This window comes from Candoia aspera, chromosome 7 (assembly GCF_035149785.1).
Source record: "Candoia aspera isolate rCanAsp1 chromosome 7, rCanAsp1.hap2, whole genome shotgun sequence".
Lineage (NCBI taxonomy): Eukaryota > Metazoa > Chordata > Lepidosauria > Squamata > Boidae > Candoia > Candoia aspera.
In genome coordinates, this window is record NC_086159.1 from 45,785,618 (window position 1) to 45,804,562 (window position 18,945).

The 18,945-nt window shown below is 38.2% G+C and overlaps 1 protein-coding gene across 1 annotated transcript in view; it reads left to right on the top strand.

Moving 5' to 3' along the window:
• The window catches only part of PTPRR (protein tyrosine phosphatase receptor type R), a 91,756-nt gene that overhangs the window by 39,837 nt on the left and 32,974 nt on the right, over positions 1-18,945 (top strand). The window contains exons 3-4 of the mRNA XM_063309131.1: positions 16,479-16,592; positions 18,049-18,201. Coding sequence (XP_063165201.1) covers positions 16,479-16,592; positions 18,049-18,201 — 267 coding nt within the window. The remainder of the gene's footprint in view (positions 1-16,478; positions 16,593-18,048; positions 18,202-18,945) is intronic.

Genomic DNA, 18,945 nt, shown 5'->3' on the forward strand with positions numbered 1-18,945 from the left:
AACAGACCACGGAACAACAGTCTGGTTTAAGATTGGAAAAGGAGTACGGCAGGGTTGTATACTCTCACCCTACCTATTCAACTTGTACGCAGAACACATCATGTGATGTGCTGGGCTTGAGGAAACCAAGGCTGGGGTTAAAATCACTGGAAGAAAGATTAACAATCTCAAATATGCAGATGATACCACTTTCATGGCTGAAAGCAAAGAGGAACTGAGGAGCCTTAAGATGAAGGTGAAAGAAGAAAGTGCAAAAGCTGGCTTGCAGCTAAACCTCAAAAAAACCAAGATTATGGCAACCAGCTTGATTGATAACTGGCAAATAGAGAGAGAAAATGTAGAAGCAGTGAAAGACTTTGTATTTCTAGGTGCGAAGATTACTGCAGATGCTGACTGCCGTCAGGAAATCACAAGACATTTAATCCTTGGGAGAAGAGCAATGACAAATCTCAATAAAATAGTTAAGAGCAGAGACATCACACTGACAGCAAAGGTCCGCATAGTTAAAGCAATGGTATTCCCAGTAGTAACATATGGCTGTGAGAGCTGGACCATAAGGAAGGCTGAGAGAAGGAAGATCGACGCTTTTGAACTGTGGTGTTGGAGGAAAATTCGGAGAGTGCCTTGGACTGCAAGAAGATCAAACAGGTCCATCCTCCAGGAAATAAAGCCAGACTGCTCACTTGAGGAAATGATATTAAAGGCAAAACTGAAATACCTTGGCCACATAATGAGAAGACAGGACACCCTGGAGGACACCCTGGAGAAGATGCTGATGCTAGGGAAAGTGGAGGGGCCGACTAAGGGCAAGATGGATAGATGATATTCTAGAGGTGATGGACTCATCCTTGGGGGAGCTGGGGTGTTGATGATCGACAGGAAGCTCTGGCATGGACTGGTCCATGAAGTCACGAAGAGTCAGAAGCTACTAAGTGAATAAACAACAAAATATTCTATGTATGTTGATTCCCATACTGACACACAACAAAAAAAATTAGTTTTGTTTCTATAAGTACTTTACAGTTTCGTCCCCTGCTTCTATAAGAACCCAAAGGCCATGAAACTAATTATGCAGTTCTATTTCTGTTTGTTTGTTTGTTTGTTTGTTTTTAGAACCATCCTGCTTCCACAATTTTACCTGTCAAACTGCGTATCAGCTTCATGACAATTAACCACCCAGAGTCCCCGTCTTTGGAGGGAGAAGAGTGGTAATAGAAATTTGAATAATAAATAAAAATAAATAAACTCTCAAAAACAGTTTTATGATACAAGATGGGACTTTGCTGTCCTTTGTTGTTCATAAAGAACAGGAATTATTTCTATCAAGAAAATATTTTGGTAAAAAGACTGATCCTCTCACCCTAACAACTATATCCGTAACTCAATTGATGTAGTTAAGGAAAGTCTGTAATACACAAACATTTTATACATTTTTGGAGGGGAAGCAGTATACATTGGAAAACAGCAAAACAGCATTAATATTTCCTGCCCCCAATGCTGCAGTACAGGTCAGTTCAGAAAAGGAATAGATTCCCTTGACATTATTTAAGGAAGAAAAAAGGACAAAATGTTAGAGATTTCCATTATTTCGTCTCATCTGACTGTGAATCTATGAAACTGGCAGGAGATGGACTATGCATGCCAGGAAAATGTGAAAGATTTCTTTTGGCAAGATGAAAGGCACCCCTGCATTTTCACCAGAGTGCTGATCTGAGCACATCTTGAAGGAACTGGGTTTGCTACTTGGGTATCTTTACAGCGAGATTCTTAGATCTTCCTCAGTGTGCATGGGACATCAGCAAATGAGAAAACAAATATGCCTGGGGAAATCTTTTTTAAAACACAATAAAGCAAGTTTACTGAATAATTCATTTTATTTTACTGGGATAAAATCCCATGGACTGTGGTTTCATTTTAAGAGCCACTGTAAATATGTTCATGTTCTCATGAACTGATTTTAGTTTTATAGTCATTGTACTTATTTTGGCTTAGAAACCTTTATTCTGAATGTGCTTCAGACACATTCAAAAATACTCCAGGTGCCAGAAATATAAACTTCTTGTAACAAAATTTGACATTGCACAGTCAGTCTATGTGCTGTTTTTATTTATAAGCCCCAGTAAATTGAAAACATATTTAAACTTCCAATGTTTTTCTTTCATCAGTGGTTTGAATGTATTATTCATGCAAGGCGGATTATTTTTTCCTTAACCGGCAAGAGCTTCAAAACAGGAATATTAGAGAGTTCTATTAAAGAATGTGAATAAATTATTGTGGAATTACTGCTGTAAAGTAGTCTGCCTCTGATAAAGAAGTACCAGAATCAGGTCTTAGCAGAACATCGAACAAAGAAATAATTTCATATAATAATAGGTGTTTATGGAACACTTCTTCAGCAAAGGATCGTTACCTTGTCATGGTGCTGGAGCTTGAGCATCTCAATGATGCCATGAGCTAAACCGTGAATGGCCACCCAAGACGGGAAGGTCATGACAGAGAGGTCAGACTAAATGCAATCCCTGGGGAAGGTAATGGCAACCCACCCCAGTATTCTTGCCGTGAAAACTAAATGGATCAGTACAACCAGAGATATGTCGGTATACCATCGGAAGATGAGACCCCCAGGTCAGAAGATGGTCAAAATGCTACTGGGGAGGAACAGAGGATGAGCTCAACTAGCCCCAGACGTGATGACGCAGCTAGCTCAAAGCCGAAAGGACGGCTAGCGGCCGACGGTGCTGGTGGTGAATGGCGAATCCGATGTTATAAGGATCAACACACCATTGGAACCTGGAATGTAAGATCTATGAGCCAGGGCAAATTGGATGTGGTTATTGGTGAGATGTCAAGATTAAAGATAGACATTCTGGGCGTCAGTGAACTGAAATGGACTGGAATGGGCCACTTCACATCAAATGAACACCAGATCTACTACTGTGGACAAGAGGACCACAGAAGAAATGGAGTAGCCTTCATAATTAATAGTAAAGTGGCTAAAGCAGTGCTTGGATACAACCCAAAAAACGACAGAATGATCTCAATTCGAATTCAGGGCAAGCCATCTAACATCACAGTGATCCAAATATACGCCCCAACCACAAATGCTGAAGAAGCTGAAGTAGAGCAGTTCTATGAGGATCTGCAGCACCTACTGGACAACACGCCTAAAAGAGATGTTATTTTCATCACGGGAGACTGGAATGCTAAGGTGGGCAGTCAAATGACACCTCGAATTACAGGTAAGTATGGCCTGGGAGAACAAAATGAAGCAGGATATAGGCTGATAGAATTTTGCCAAGACAATTCACTCTGCATAACAAACACTCTCTTCCAACAACCTAAGAGACGGCTTTATACATGGACTTCACCAGATGGACAACACTGAGATCAGATTGATTACATCCTTTGCAGCCAAAGGTGGCGGACATCTGTACAGTCGGTAAAAACAAGGCATGGAGCTGACTGTAGTTCAGATCACGAACTTCTTCTTGCACAATTTAGGATCAGACTAAAGAGATTAGGGAAGACCCACAGATCAGCTAGATATGAGCTCACTAATATTCCTAAGGAGTATGCAGTGGAGGTGAAGAATAGATTTAAGGGACTGGACTTAGTAGATAGGGTCCCGGAAGAACTATGGACAGAAGTTGGCAGCATTGTTCAGGAGGCGGTAACAAAATACATCCCAAAGAAAGAGAAAACCAAGAAGGCAAAATGGCTGTCTGCTGAGACACTAGAAGTAGCCCAAGAAAGAAGGAAAGCAAAAGGCAACAGTGATAGGGGGAGATATGCCCAATTAAATGCAAAATTCCAGAGGTTAGCCAGAAGAGATAAGGAATTATTTTTAAACAAGCAATGCGCAGAAGTGGAAGAAGACAATACAATAGGAAGGACAAGAGACCTCTTCCAGAAAATTAGAAACATTGGAGGTAAATTCCAGGCAAAAATGGGTATGATCAAAAACGAAGATGGCAAGGACCTAACAGAAGAAGAAGAGATCAAGAAAAGGTGGCAAGAATATACAGAAGACCTGTATAGGAAGGATAACAATATCAGGGATAGCTTTGACGGTGTGGTCAGTGAGCTAGAGCCAGACATCCTGAAGAGTGTGGTTGAGTGGGCCTTAAGAAGCATTGCTAATAACAAGGCAGCAGGAGACAACGGCATCCCAGCTGAACTGTTCAAAATCTTGCAAGATGATGCTGTCAAGGTAATGCATGCTATATGCCAGCAAATTTGGAAAACACAAGAATGGCCATCAGATTGGAAAAAATCAACTTATATCCCCATACCAAAAAAGGGAAACACTAAAGAATGTTCAAACTATCGAACAGTGGCACTCATTTCACATGCCAGTAAGGTAATGCTCAAGATCCTGCAAGGTAGACTTCAGCAGTTCATGGAGCAAGAATTGCCAGATGTACAAGCTGGGTTTAGAAAAGGCAGAGGAACTAGGGACCCAATTGCCAATATCTGCTGGATAATGGAAAAAGCCAGGGAGTTTCAGAAAAACATCTATTTCTGTTTTATTGACTATTCAAAAGCCTTTGACTGTGTGGACCATAACAAATTGTGGCAAGTTCTTAGTGGTATGGGGAAACCAAGTCATCTTGTCTGCCTCCTGAAGAATCTGTATAACGACCAAGTAGCAACAGTAAGAACAGACCACGGAATGATGGACTGGTTTAAGATTGGGAAAGGAGTACGGCAGGGCTGTATACTCTCACCCTACCTATTCAACTTGTATGCAGAACACATCATGCGACAAGCTGGCCTTGAGGAATCCAAGGCTGGAGTTAAAATCACTGGAAGAAACATTAACAATCTCAGATATGCAGATGATACCACTTTCATGGCTGAAAGTGAAGAGGAACTGAGGAGCCTTATGATGAAGGTGAAAGAAGAAAGTGAAAAAACTGGCTTGCAGCTAAAAAACCAAGATTATGGCAACCAGCTTGACTGATAACTGGCAAAAAGAGGGAGAAAATGTAGAAGCAGTGAAAGACTTTGTATTCCTAGGTGCAAAGATTACTGCAGATGCTGACTGCAGTCAGGAAATCAGAAGACGCTTAATCCTTGGGAGAAGAGCAATGACAAATCTCGATAAAATAGTTAAGAGCAGAGACATCACACTGACAACAAAGGCCCGCATTGTTAAAGCAATGGTGTTCCCTGTAGTAACATATGGCTGCGAGAGCTGGACCATAAGGAAGGCTGAGCGAAGGAAGATCGATGCTTTTGAACTGTGGTGTTGGAGGAAAATTCTGAGAGTGCCTTGGACTGCAAGAAGATCAAACCAGTCCATCCTCCAGGAAATAAAGCCAGACTGCTCACTTGAGGGAATGATATTAAAGGCAAAACTGAAATACTTTGGCCACATAATGAGAAGACAGGACACCCTGGAGAAGATGCTGATGCTAGGGAGAGTGGAAGGCAAAAGGAAGAGGGGCCGACCAAGGGCAAGATGGATGGATGATATTCTAGAGGTGACGGACTCGTCCCTGGGGGAGCTGGGGGTGTTGACGACCGACAGGAAGCTCTGGCGTGGGCTGGTCCATGAAGTCACGAAGAGTTGGAAGCAACTAAACGAATAAACAACAACAATGGAACACTTGTCACTGTTGTTCCTATGATTCAACTTAGTGCTCCCATGATTGTTAGTATATTATAACTTTTCCCCTTATTTATACATTTTATTGCCATCATAAAAATTAATTAAAATACCATCTTCTACTTATGGTCAGCATAGGAGCACAAGAACTTAAGAAGACCTCTGCTAGATCAGGTGAATAGCTAATCTGTGCCCAAAGTGACTGGATATAAATGGAGTATCATTTTCCCACTCATGTCTCTCAGTATCTGGACACCAGATATCAGTAGCCAACCAAAGTAATCAATAGCCATCAGTATCAGTAGCTACCAGCTTTGTTGTCAATAGCCAGCAATGATTGATAGCTTTACCCTCCATGAATTTGTCTACGTCCCATTCAGAACCATCCAAGTTGGTGATATCACCATAATTAATGATAGCAAATGTTGTAGTATAATTATATGATCTGTGAAGTTCTTCCATCCATCTGTTCTGCCAGCATCTCAACATCCAGCTTGATTGGATGACTTTTGGTTGTATAGCTGTAGAAGTAGAAGGAAAACTTTTCTCTATTTACTTTCTCCAACTATGCAGCCTTTATGGCTCCATCTTACATGTCTTTTCTCTAAGAATGAGGTATGATGAAAGATGAACAATGGGAAAGGTCAAGATCTGTGTACATCTCTCCCATTCTGTCTGGTGATATCATCACCTTTTCCTTAGAAAAATATTTGGAAACTTACATAAAAGGTGTGACAAATATTTTGAGAGTTATTCATGATAAATAAGTTATCCTTTCTAAATTATCAACATTGTTAAAGCATTTTTAAGAGCCATATAATAGAAGTGGTCTTTCTCTTGAAGTTCCTAGATGCATGTTCTTAGAATAAATGCTTAGAATAAATCTATAAGAGAATCCCATGCCAAGGAGGAATAAGGAACAACCAGCAACAAGAAAAGGATCTGAGTAACAGCAGTTGGGAAGAAGCCCAATGAACTTAGAAACAAATGTGAGCCAGAAGAAGTTGGGAGCAGAAGTTAAGGCAAGCAATAGGCTGCTTGATTGGAATAGTGAAGATGATTCCACTGAGGCAGGGTTCAACAAATCCAAGCAAAACAATTAAGAGGAACCAAATGCAGGGATGAGGGCTCAAGAGTAATGAAATTCTACAGCCTGGCCTTTACTCAATTCTGATTTTTGAGTAGGCTACAAATGCATTGATTGAAAATTCTTTAGTACCTAAAATCATACTTAGTTACAGGAAGTTCTAAGATATGTGAATCCATAATTTAAAATGGAGGCTGAACTAATCCCAGTAATATCAGTGTTAATGCTAATTATTTGAATTGCTGATATTCGTCTCCCAGTAGCTTTTATGCATATTCCTCATAAGTGGACACTTTTTACTTTATTTTCTTAAACTTAAGGGATTTAAGCAGAAGGATGATAACAGATGGTAAGGGGGTGATTAATCTATAGCTACTTAGAGGCTAGTGTTACAGAAAGACTGACAAAAAACAATGAATGACATGATGAGAAGGTGTCAGTATGACACTGGCTGCCAGGAAAAAAGGAATCCTGCTAGAAAAAAAAAAGGAGTAAATGTGAAGTGCTTCAGATTAGCTCATGGTTATCCAAGCTCTTGATTGGGATTGTGTATATTCTCCTATTTGCTTTATTCTCCTATATTCTCTTTACCCAGCCCCTTCCCAGTGATCCTACCCTGAGATCTTACAAGAATGATACAATCTCATGATAATTTCTGCAAAAATGTTAAATCTCAAAATGTAGACCTTTTTTTATTATAATTTGTATGGGGCTGCAGGCCCCATCTTAGGTTGTAACAAACTCCCTGATGCCCACATTAGCCATGTTTCTAATGATGGAGATAGATAATTTGTTTCCCACAGCTGAACATGCGATGTGCTTCTACTAATAAACTTCCAGTTTGATGTGTTATTGGGTGACATGTATACTCTGTGTCAGCAAAATATTTGATACATCCTTTCTACACTCACTCATGTAAGATAACAATTAAAGTTGTAGTTATTGATAATTATGCATACGTGAACTCACTTTGTCTCTCATGATTGCTAGAAAGCATCCTATGCTTATCAGACCCAATATATATGCCCAAGTGCTATCCGTGCTAATATCCAACATGCAGGGCAGCAACATGAAATTCAGTGGCTATAATATACCATGTGACTGTTGAATACCTCTTTCCATGTAAATTAAATCTAATTTAAATGTTATTGTTCAGAATGGGAATTCATATCCCTATAGCAGCTTTTCTATCCCTTGGCTGTTTTATTTATCAGAATATATCACATCGATCCTACGCATTAATGTGATAAGCACAATCCATGTCAGTAGTAGCCACCAACAAAACTGAAATCCCAAGCACACTTTCTTCACTGAACTTAATTTGAATCTAAACAACACAGAGTTGCATTGGACATGTGAGCTTAAGAAAAATAAAGGCCAATTTTTGATGAATTGCTTGTGTTTTCTTTGCCAGGCATATTTAGTGTGTCAAATGGATTTTGTGCTATTTTTTCTAAGATCTAGAAATAAGTAGTATTCTGTGCAAGCACTCATCAGTTGCTTTATGTCAATTGGTAACATTCAGCTATTACCCATAATAAAGTCAATATGCGTTTACAAAACTAAAAGCAGCTAAAATATGTTTTCTTCTTCCAAACCACCCCAGTGTCTGTTTGTGGCTGGGAAGAAAATATTGGAGAAAAATAGTAGACTGTTACTTGAATATGAGTGTGATTTTATTTTATCATTGCCTTAGGCAACATAAGAGATGAAATAAAATGAGACATAGAATAGATTCTATCAAAACCAGCAAATTATTTGCAAACAGCAGATGCAGAACACAAAATAATAACAAGTTAATTGGTTGTTGTTGTCTCTTGTTGATGAGTCATAATAACAGTGGCACAAAACTTGGTCACTTTTCCAGAAGTTGCTTTGAAGTTGGTTGCAAGAAGAAAAATATTTATAAAATTGGACCTGCCTGGCTAGAACAGAAATAATTAGAAGAGAGTAGGTATCTCTATAGTTTAAGTAATATATAAGAACCTTACTCATTGCTTCTACCTCATTCAGTTCACAAAGGCACTAACATTCAGCAAAGGGAATATTTCAGGTTGTACCATCAAGTGGGGCTGAAGGTAAGACGTTAAAATAAACTAAGATGAAGATTCTTCACTGACTCAGAGCTAAAGATTAAAAGGTAACATTTCCCAACCCATCAGAACTAAGATAATTGAACATTTTTACCCAAACAGATTAAGAACCAAAAGCATACACTTGCATTCATTGAATGGGACAGGATTATATTTGCAACCTTCAGTGCCCTCAGCATATCTATACTGGGGGAGTGAACTACCAGCCCTCCCTCACACAAGCAGAAATTCCTCTTGCTCACACTTTTCAAGTTAGTAGTACAGTATTTTTCCAAATTGACTTCTGCACAAATTGGTTGCTTGTAAACAAACTATGAATGGATTATTATAATGAAACAAGGCCATACTTTAATGAAACTTTTTGTGTAACATGTTATATACATATATAAAGTAAGAAGCCTATATGCAGAGAGAGACATTTATTTTCATTTGTTCTTTATTCTTTTCTTCTATTTAATTAAATAAAAGCAAAACATGAGTTTACATCATATTGTTAATGCTGTTTTCCTTCAGTTAATTAGTTTACCATACTAGAACACAATTTAAAATGATAGTGCTGCATTTCTCTCTCCATCTCCCACAAAGCTCAGATCAGGATATTGTGAAGAACATAGAAGTCTGGTTAAAAAAAATAAAATAGGACCTACAACAGACCTTAAGCAAAAAGAAAAAAAAATGTTATACTACTGCCACTGCTAGTGAGGACATTTACCTCCAATATTGCTGAGGAATTTTTCATTTCCTTTAGAAAAAAAAAAATTGAAATATCTTACAGCTAGGAAGGACAACTTTGTAAAGCTATTTCTGCCCAGGTAATGACATTATTTATTTAAATTAGGATTGATCCCAAATAGATGTGTTCCATCAATATAAATGGGTCTCCAATCAATCAATCAATCAATCAAATTTTATTCATCATCATAGACCAAAATGTTTTTTTTTAATACTCTAGTTTTATTACATGTTTGTTGCTTGATGTTTTATTCAGAATTTTGGTCTATGGCTATAAATAAAATTTGATTAATTGAATGTAAATGCACTATTGGCTTGGCCTATGCCATAACTATATTGTGCAAATTGTTGTTGTTGTTAGTCTATTTTGAATCAAGATCAGTTCAAGTCAAACTATTTTACTTCATAAGTATTAAAACGACATTATTTCCATGTCACACCAAAAGCTGATCTGAGCTGAGTGAATGAGGGAGTAATATTGCTAATGGGATGGGTGGATTAGACAGCAGGGCAGCCTGTGAAACATGTGAGGCTCATGCCACACCTCACTGCTGAGTGTCCTCTGATCACCAGCACCTGTTATCTAGACTGCCATGACATTTTGTCTAATGACAGGCTTGATCATCGATGGATATATCAGATACCATCAAGGACAGTCACTCTGTCAAGAAGTGTCTTCTCCAAGCCTTCTTCTTCTTCTGAAAGTCTTTCTCCAGTTTCTTTACTTTCTGGTTCTCATAGGCTCAGGAGCAGCAGACACCTGAGCTGCATCCCAAAGGAGCCAGCCTCAGCAGTTCTGGGACCAGTTATGCAGGCAGTGGCTTTACAGAAACTGAATGGGAATTGCTCTCTATTTCTCTGTTGGCTTAGAAACCAGTGTGTGACTAGAGTGACTCACACCCTGTTCAGAAAATGAGACAATCAATGTCTCACACGTAGACCTGGGAGCATCAGCCATATCAGAGAAAAATAGAGAACCCTGGATATTTTCTAAGGTACTATGTTCTTCCTTTCTTTCAAACACAGCAGAACAAGCCTTGGTTAGACAGGGCTGGGATTTTTGATGCATGCAAACTTAGTATTTTTCCACATGGTTTAAAAGTAGTTTTAGACACTTCTTTTATATTTAAAAGTATAGATCTCTTACAAGGCAAATACTGTTGTTCAAGGTCTTGTCATAAAAAATATGTTTTTGCCCCATTTATCTTGGATGAAAATATCATCTTTTTTGGTGCCTCAGTCTAATGCTCCACAGTAAATCCAGGTGAATTTAGTTCAGTGAAACATATTTACTAGAATTACAGCTTTTAGGTAATTTTGATGCAATGGCAGTTACTACTATGTTTTAACAGCCATGGAGAATGCAAATTATTTTAAAATGCCCAGTTTTATTTGACAGCTTAATAAGGGTAGCATTTTTAGGTTTTATTTCAGTCAATTATACCAATTATTTCATGTGCTTTCTGTAATTTTCATGATAGGAAAGGAATACTAAATAGTTAACAGAAAAGTAAACATTTCATTTTCACTCCATCGGGTCCAGGTATGGAAAATTGGTAGCCCCTGAGCTGTATTTGGCTCCCAAAATGATTTCACCTGGTTTCTGACTATTCTTTTGGATACTAATCAAATATTTTTATATTTGTATTATAAATATTAATTTACAGTTTCACTCAGCAGGGGAAAAAACATTTATAGGCTGTAGAAAAAATAGATTGCCCACACTTTAATATTGCATTTTGCATGCAGTTTGTTTCTAAAGTATTTTGTACACAATTTGCAAGTTATGTCTGAACACAGATGCTTCATAAGTATAGGAGATCAGTCTAGTATAGTTGTTGCATTGAAGATGATGGAGATCTGGGCCAATCATTCTTCTAGGATAAGAAAGAGTTCTGATCCCTCATACAATGTTTGGAATAGAGATTAATCCCACAGCCTTTGAACTTTTTTGACCTATTTGTCAACACAGCCCTATTTATTTAACTGATTATTATTGAAATTATATCCCATTTTTTAAGGGAAAAAAAGTCTGAAAAAATTATTCCCAAACCATCCACATCTAACAGAACTTGCTTTCCACATAGGCCAGAAGGGAAGGGAGGCATCCAGTGTCATGAAGGGCCCAAATTAGGTTGACTTGCCAGTAAAGGGACCCATGTAACTAAGCACTTGTTTCCTTCCCCTACCTCTTCTTTTAGAAAAAAAATTAAATATAAGAATAGGTTCAGATAACTAATGGGGTTATAATACTTATGGGAAGGATGGAAAGGATGGTATGTGAGGTCATATTGTTGTTTCTGGGAACATTGTACTATGACTGCCCCAAAAACCATGGATGCTCTGCTGCCCATCTAATTATTAAGTCACTTTCCCCACCCCCAAAACTTCTGAATGGTCAGTTTCATCATACATTCAGCCCAGCCATAATCTATGGATCTGTCAAATGTGCAGTCATGAAATGTAGTTCAATTACAGCATTACTTTTGTGATATATCATTCTTTCTTGAGCAATCTTCAGGGTTTGTCTGTTTTTAGACAGCCTTCCAAGGCTGTTCCTAACCTACTAAAAAACCTACTAACCAACATCACAACATAATATAAAGCACAACACACACAAAATATAATAATACAAGCAGTAGTAGCAGCACCACATATCCAATGATGTCAGTCCACTAGAATAAGCCTTCTTGCATTAGATCCTGATTTTAAACTATGCACAATAATGGAAGTCAAGGAAGTGTCTGCTTATACAATAGTTGCAATGTGAGGAGGCAACTTAATGTATGCACAGTAATCCTTTCATGTTTATTGAGCTACCTATATAATAGAACCTGCTAGGAAAAGAGCAGCCTAAAGATGATAGGAATAAAAAAAAAACATTAAGGCAGCGTGTTTTCAATGGAAGAGTTAATTACACCTAGACACACATATCTGGCCTTTTACGGCACACTTATTTTTCCTGTCCAGCTAATTAACTCATTTTGTAGATAAATAGAATGATTAAATTTTATGGGTACCTCTTTTTTTTTAATTAGCTGAAATAAAATAAAAATGCTTCCTTGGTAAGGTAGGGTGTTTTTTTTTTTGTAATTGCAGGCAATTTTAAAAGAACATAAATAATAATTATTTATTATTTATGTTCATTTAAAGTTGCCTGCAATTAATAGACATAATAATAATAATAATAATAATAATAATAATAATAATAATAATATTGCTCCAAAAGGTTCTCTCCAAACTAGGTCAGTAGATTTCAGTGGCAAATGTAGTTCAGTGTAAGTAATGTATATTGGAGTAACAAATCCCAGTTTCCTAAGTTCACTGCTGAGATCTGAGCTGGCAGTGACATCTCAAAATCTCAAGCCAGTGTGCAGCCACTGTAACAACAATCTTAACACCCTACCCCTACCCCTAACCTTCATCATTCTTGGCCATATCATATCTGATTCAAAGTTATGAAGATTGGCAAAGCCTGATACACTTAATAATCTTTGAGCTGGCCTGACGATAAAGTTGGGGTTCTTTTTCAGAGGACTCAGGACGTATTTTTAATAGTCAACACAACTTTTTTTCTCTATTAAAGTAGATTTTGTGCTGTTGATAAAAGATAAGTTCATGCCCTATCACTGAAGCTTTCACAGGGGAGGTCAAGCGGGGTCAGATTGATGCAAGGAGTGTCACGGTGTCCCAATGCAAACCTCATCCCTTTTTTAAAATATGTTGCAATATCGCACCCATGCCCAGAAGGGGCAGAGTTATGCTACTTCCATCATTCTGTCAAAAGGCATGAGAGCCTATGGACACTGATGCCCCACAAAGTCTTCCAGTTCTTGGAACTGTCATCTGGATAGCTGGTCTTCCGTGTTCTATTCCATGATGCCACTTTTCTTACTACAGAAGTTTGCAAGCACTTCTGAGGACCGGATATCAGATTTGCAAGATTGATGTCAGACTCGAAATTTTGTAAGCTGCCTTTGAAATATCTCTCAGATTTTACCTTTAATCAGCCTCTGCCTTTTACACTCAAATTATATTCAAATAAACCTCAGAGAAAATGCACAAGAATTGCTTTCCACCTAATGGTTTAAACCAGTGTTTCTCAACCTTGGCCACTAGAAGAGGTGTGGACTTCAACTCCCAGGATTCCCCAGCCAGCAAAGCCTCACTAATGAAACTGTTAGGAGTGTAGATATTACTATGTTTTAATCTTTGCATTTTTATTATATACAGCACGTATACAGCCAAATTTCCAGGCAAAACCTCACAGTATAATTCATCATATCTATAGACTTGAAACCTGGAAACTGTCGCTAACAGTTGCTGTAACTAGATTAATAAATTGCATTGGGAAATTGTGTTCTCTAGAGTGGTTATCTTCCTCTCCTTTAGGGTTACAAAGTCATGGCTGCCAGCATGTACAGTGTATTCAAAACTGAACTCTCCTTAAGGAGCAGGTGCCAAAAATGATAAACAGTACAGATCAACAAGGCATAATATGATTAATTAGTGTTTCCTGGCTTCAGATGATACAATACTTCCTTTGCTGAGTTAAAGGTGCCAGCAGTCTTTGAAGAATTTCTAACAAATTAATCTCCTTCCATTCCTCCATGGAAGCTTATTGCCCAAAATATAAGAGATATGTAAAGAAATTAATGTTAAGGGCTTGTGGGATGGATCCTACTGACAGAGGCTTTCCTATCATGTCGATTCCCATGTGGCATAACTAACAGTCCAGGAAGAACACTGAGATAAGCTTCATTAGGATGGTATGCTGTGCTAATAAAAGTAGGCCAGATCACATGGCCCACATGTTTTGTATCTGTCCTAACCTGAAATTGTCACCTGGCTGAAAATTCTAGGATGGCACCAATTGGAGGCTCGTGTAAAATAGGGATAGTGAATCTATCAATGGTCATTTCTATTTCACTTTCCCTTTTCATTTTTTTTACTTATGTAAGTTTAATTTATCCCATAGCTATACTAGGTTCAATTTTTTTACAAAACTAAAATGGGTATATTTATTTGTGTAGATTTCTCCAGGTATACATTTTTATAGTCATGCCTAATGTAAAGAGGTTTAGAAAAACAATTTCTCTAATTTAATGCATTTTTATACATTATGTTCCTGAACATAAACATTTCTGTGCAAACTTTCCCCTAAGTTACTGTTTTAAAAATTACTAAACTGATTTGCAAAATCTGAAAAAGAATGAATTCTTCAGGAAATCTAAGTTTGGATTCATATATTGGTTCAAAAATACAAAATTAAGTCAGTTCAGATGTGAAGTAAAACAAATCTCTCTCCTGTCCCTCATTTAAGAAAATAGTGAAGTATTCTTCATTTGTCACTTGTACAGAATTAATTAGACACCAGCTTCTCAAACCTCAAGTACATTGACCTGCTAAAATAATTTTATTGAAGCTGCCCCCCACAATGAATTCATTGGGCTAGGCCTAGGCAAGAAATCAATATGCTACTCACTTCCCATACAATAATGTTGAATAATTTCATCAATCAACAGTCTAAATTAGGAATTTAGGAGTTTTACCAGGGATTAGCCAGCAAGTGGGAAAGAGGTCCCCATTTTTTTTTTAACCAGATTAGCCCTCGTTGACAAAATGGGAGTGCCAACAACGTTCACTGCAGGCATTGCTCCTGACTTTTCCTCTGAAAGGGTGCAGTAGGCAACTGAGGTATTACAAAGTTTGAGTATCCTTGGTATACATCAATTAAAAATAATTGGTACTCCCATTTTGTCCACGAGGGCTAATCTGGTTAAAAAAAGGGGGAGGGACCTCTTTCCCACTTGCTGGCTAATCCCTGGTAAAACTCCTAAATTCCTAATTTAGACTGTTGATTGATGGAATTATTCAACATTATTGTATGGGAAGTCAGCAAGGTTTCATTTGTCATCAAGACTCAGTTGCCAGGTTGGAATGCCAGTTTTCAATTCAGGCACATGTGGGTTCTGCAGTTGTTTAATTTCTACAATGCAGGAAGCAGGCATATGAAAATGATTAATGCCAAGCTGGGAATACTGGCATTTTTTCCCCTTGATTTTCAAAGTCTCTAAGAGGCGTGTGTGAGTGCAGTTTCATTGTGCCATCGTCATTCCAGTGGTCTATGACTTTTCTGGCTTCACTTGCTTCAGTCATGAGGGATATCCTCCCATGGGCTTTTTAGTACCAGTTCTGAGGATACACACAAAAGATACCCACAAATGACACCCACAAAGGGAGAAATCGTTGGAGATATTTCCTTCCCCTGGAAGAACTGTCCCCCAATTTGCCCACAAATTTGGTGGAGAATTTTGAAACATCATGTTTCCTCATTTCTAGAAACAATAACATAAAAGGTAAAGTCTTTCTTCATCCTGGTGACTACATGACATAGTGGTTTAACATTAAAAAAAAAAATTTCCTTCCCAGTTTAGCCTACAGTTTTGAGATTTCCTGGAGGTTACCTATGTAAGCACTAACTATATCTGACCTTGCTTAGTCTTTTGAAAACAGCCACGGGCATGTAGCTGCTCCAATCTATCCACTGTATTGTTTTATTTCTATGAAGAATGATAATAATCAGAAGTAAATCTTTGTTTCTTCTGGGTGATGCTATTTCACTTACTTCTGTCACAATACCTTCTGGTCTGGCAATTCTCATATAAAAGCTCCAGGATTGCAGCCAAAGAAAGTTCTTTGACCTCATGGTGAACTTAAGGTTATGAAAAGAGGAAATGTTAATGTTCTTTAAACTAACAACCATTAATAGTCTGGAATCCTGCATCCCTGACCTCACTCCCCCAACTCTTGTTCTCTATTTGAAATGCAAATTGACTTCACACATTGCCATCCTGGGAAAAACCATTTGCACAATTCACGGAGGTCACTCATTAGCAGGGAACTGTGTGTGCCTTGCAAGATTAGCACTTGTCTGTTTGGGTTTGTTTTGCAGACTTTGCAAATGGATGTCAACAAGCTGAATATCACATTGCTTCGGATTTTCCGCCAGGGAGTGGCTGCTGCTTTAGGACTCTTGCCGCAGCAAGTGCATATCAACCGACTCATTGTAAGTGGCTTAGTTTCATGCTTATCATTGCATAGTTTCACCTCCTGGAAATAGGACTAACCAACCTGAACAAAGAAAAGATTCTGTATACCTGCTAGATGCAGAAGTAACAATACTTGGCAAAAACTCCCTGGGATACCTCATCCTTTTGTAGTATCAGCCCAAATCTACTGCAGAATGAAGGCCTCTTCGTTGAAGATTATGATGGTCCATAATCTACCACACTGATCCCATGCAGTAGTAGATAGATGTTTTCAACTTTTCAGTCTAGGGCTGAGAGATTGACTGGCCCAAAGTTGCCCACCCAACTTCTGGGCCTAAGGGAGGACTGGAACCTGGTTCTCCCCACTCCTAGTGCAGCTTCTTAACTAGTACACCACAATGATAGATAGATAGATAGATAGATAGATAGATAGATAGATAGATAGATAGATAGATAGATAGATAGATAGATAGATGATAGACAGACTAGATACAGATAGATGTAGACATAGAAACAGAGACAGAGATATACATTACACATATACATATGACAACCATCTTCATTTTATTTGTATGTGCTTGCCATCACTTATGGTGAGCAAGTTTCATGCAAGCTATGAACCACAGCAGACCTTCTAGGATGAGCTTTATTGTGACCACCACTGACTACCTATAATCTGGGTGGAAAAAACAGCCACCCAGCTTTATATGAAGCTGGATGACTGGTCTACTGAATTTGGTAAGATCTAATGTGATAGGCAGTAGATATAGTATATAGGCATGTTTTTTTTCCCTGCGTGAAGAAGCCAAGAACTGAACCCAATACTATAGGCCAGAGGTCGACAAAGTTTTTTTTCTTTCTTTCTAAGGCCACATTCCTGTAGCAGAAATCTGCTGGGAACTAACAACTAAAATAAAAGCAACTGGGAATAATGTCAAAAACAGATGAAGTATTCATTTTCTCTTCTGGCATGTCAGTTTTTAGCAACCCTTTTCTATCTTTCTCTCCGATACCCCCTCTCTTCCTCACCTTCCCTCCTCACTCTAATGTCTGCCAAGAAAGAGCCAGATCACTCTTGCTTGCGTATTAAGGGGTATTGCAATTAGGCTGAGGCCTACAGGTTGCCCACCCATGCTCTATCCCTTCCCCAAGGCTTTTCTGCAGCAGTCATATTATCGCTAATTGGCAAACGTCTAAATATAGCATAAGCAGGAAGGAAACCCATATATCTGAAATGCAGTTTGGGATATTCAAAATATCAACTTAGATTCAATTTGAACTTCTAGATAGCTAATTCTATTTAATCCCAAGGAATTCTGATTTGGACTGGAAAGGGAAATGGAAAACCATCCATTTCTATTATTTGTTTAGCCCTTGCAAGAACAGTAACTCATACGTTAGCTCATATGTTTGTCATAACAAAGTTTTTTTAGAATTATTCTTCTCTTATTTTATGTTCTCTATTATTGCTAGGGCAAGAGGAACTGTGTTGAACTCTTCATATCTCCAGTCAGTAGCAAAGGAGTTTCTGATACTATCCCATCTGAAGAAGTGCTAAGATCTCTTAATATCAACATCCTACGTCAGGGTTTAACCCAGTTTGGAATTACAGAGATATCCCCAGAGGTAAGCTATCATTACCATAAAGTGCTAGTATGTTACTCATAGGTACTCCTTTCAAGACCTGTTATTATTTTGCAAACTCCGATGGCACACAATAAATAAATACTTTTCTATTATTTTCTAGACTACAAATTCATAAATTCAGTGCATGTCTAATGCACCTGAGGGCATAGGGAACCAAGGTGCAGCCAGGTGATAACTAAAAACAGTACATTAGACTTTTGTTGCCCCTTAAATAGGACTAATCCACAGTATTTTGCAGCTTCATTTCCATTCCATGGTTAGAAATCAACCAGCTGAGGGTCATCTGGTATCCTGAGGGCTGATTAATAGAGTGCCTTTCCTCAAAAACTTCAAGAAAGCATTTATGGGATTTTCCTGTATTTTATCCTTATAAGTAAGCTAAAGTGAAGTTAAACTGTGAGAAAGTGACTGGCCCAAAGTCATGTGATCATCTTCATGTCAAGTGGAGATTTGGAACTGGTTGTCCTCAGCCTAACCTCTAATGATTATAACGCTTTGGCTCTAGCAACATAAGGCCACTTATTACTGCACTTTGCTTCTCATCACCTGCAACTGAAATACTGCTTTATTTCAGTAGTAGTGCATACTAAAGAAGTAGTGTTTAAAGTGTTTTGGGAAGTGCTGGGAAGTGTTACAGTCCCAGCAGCAAGTCTCACTGAGTTCCACCAGCTTTACGGTATTTCCAGATGAGTAGATATAGGACCGCACCATGTTTCAAGAAAA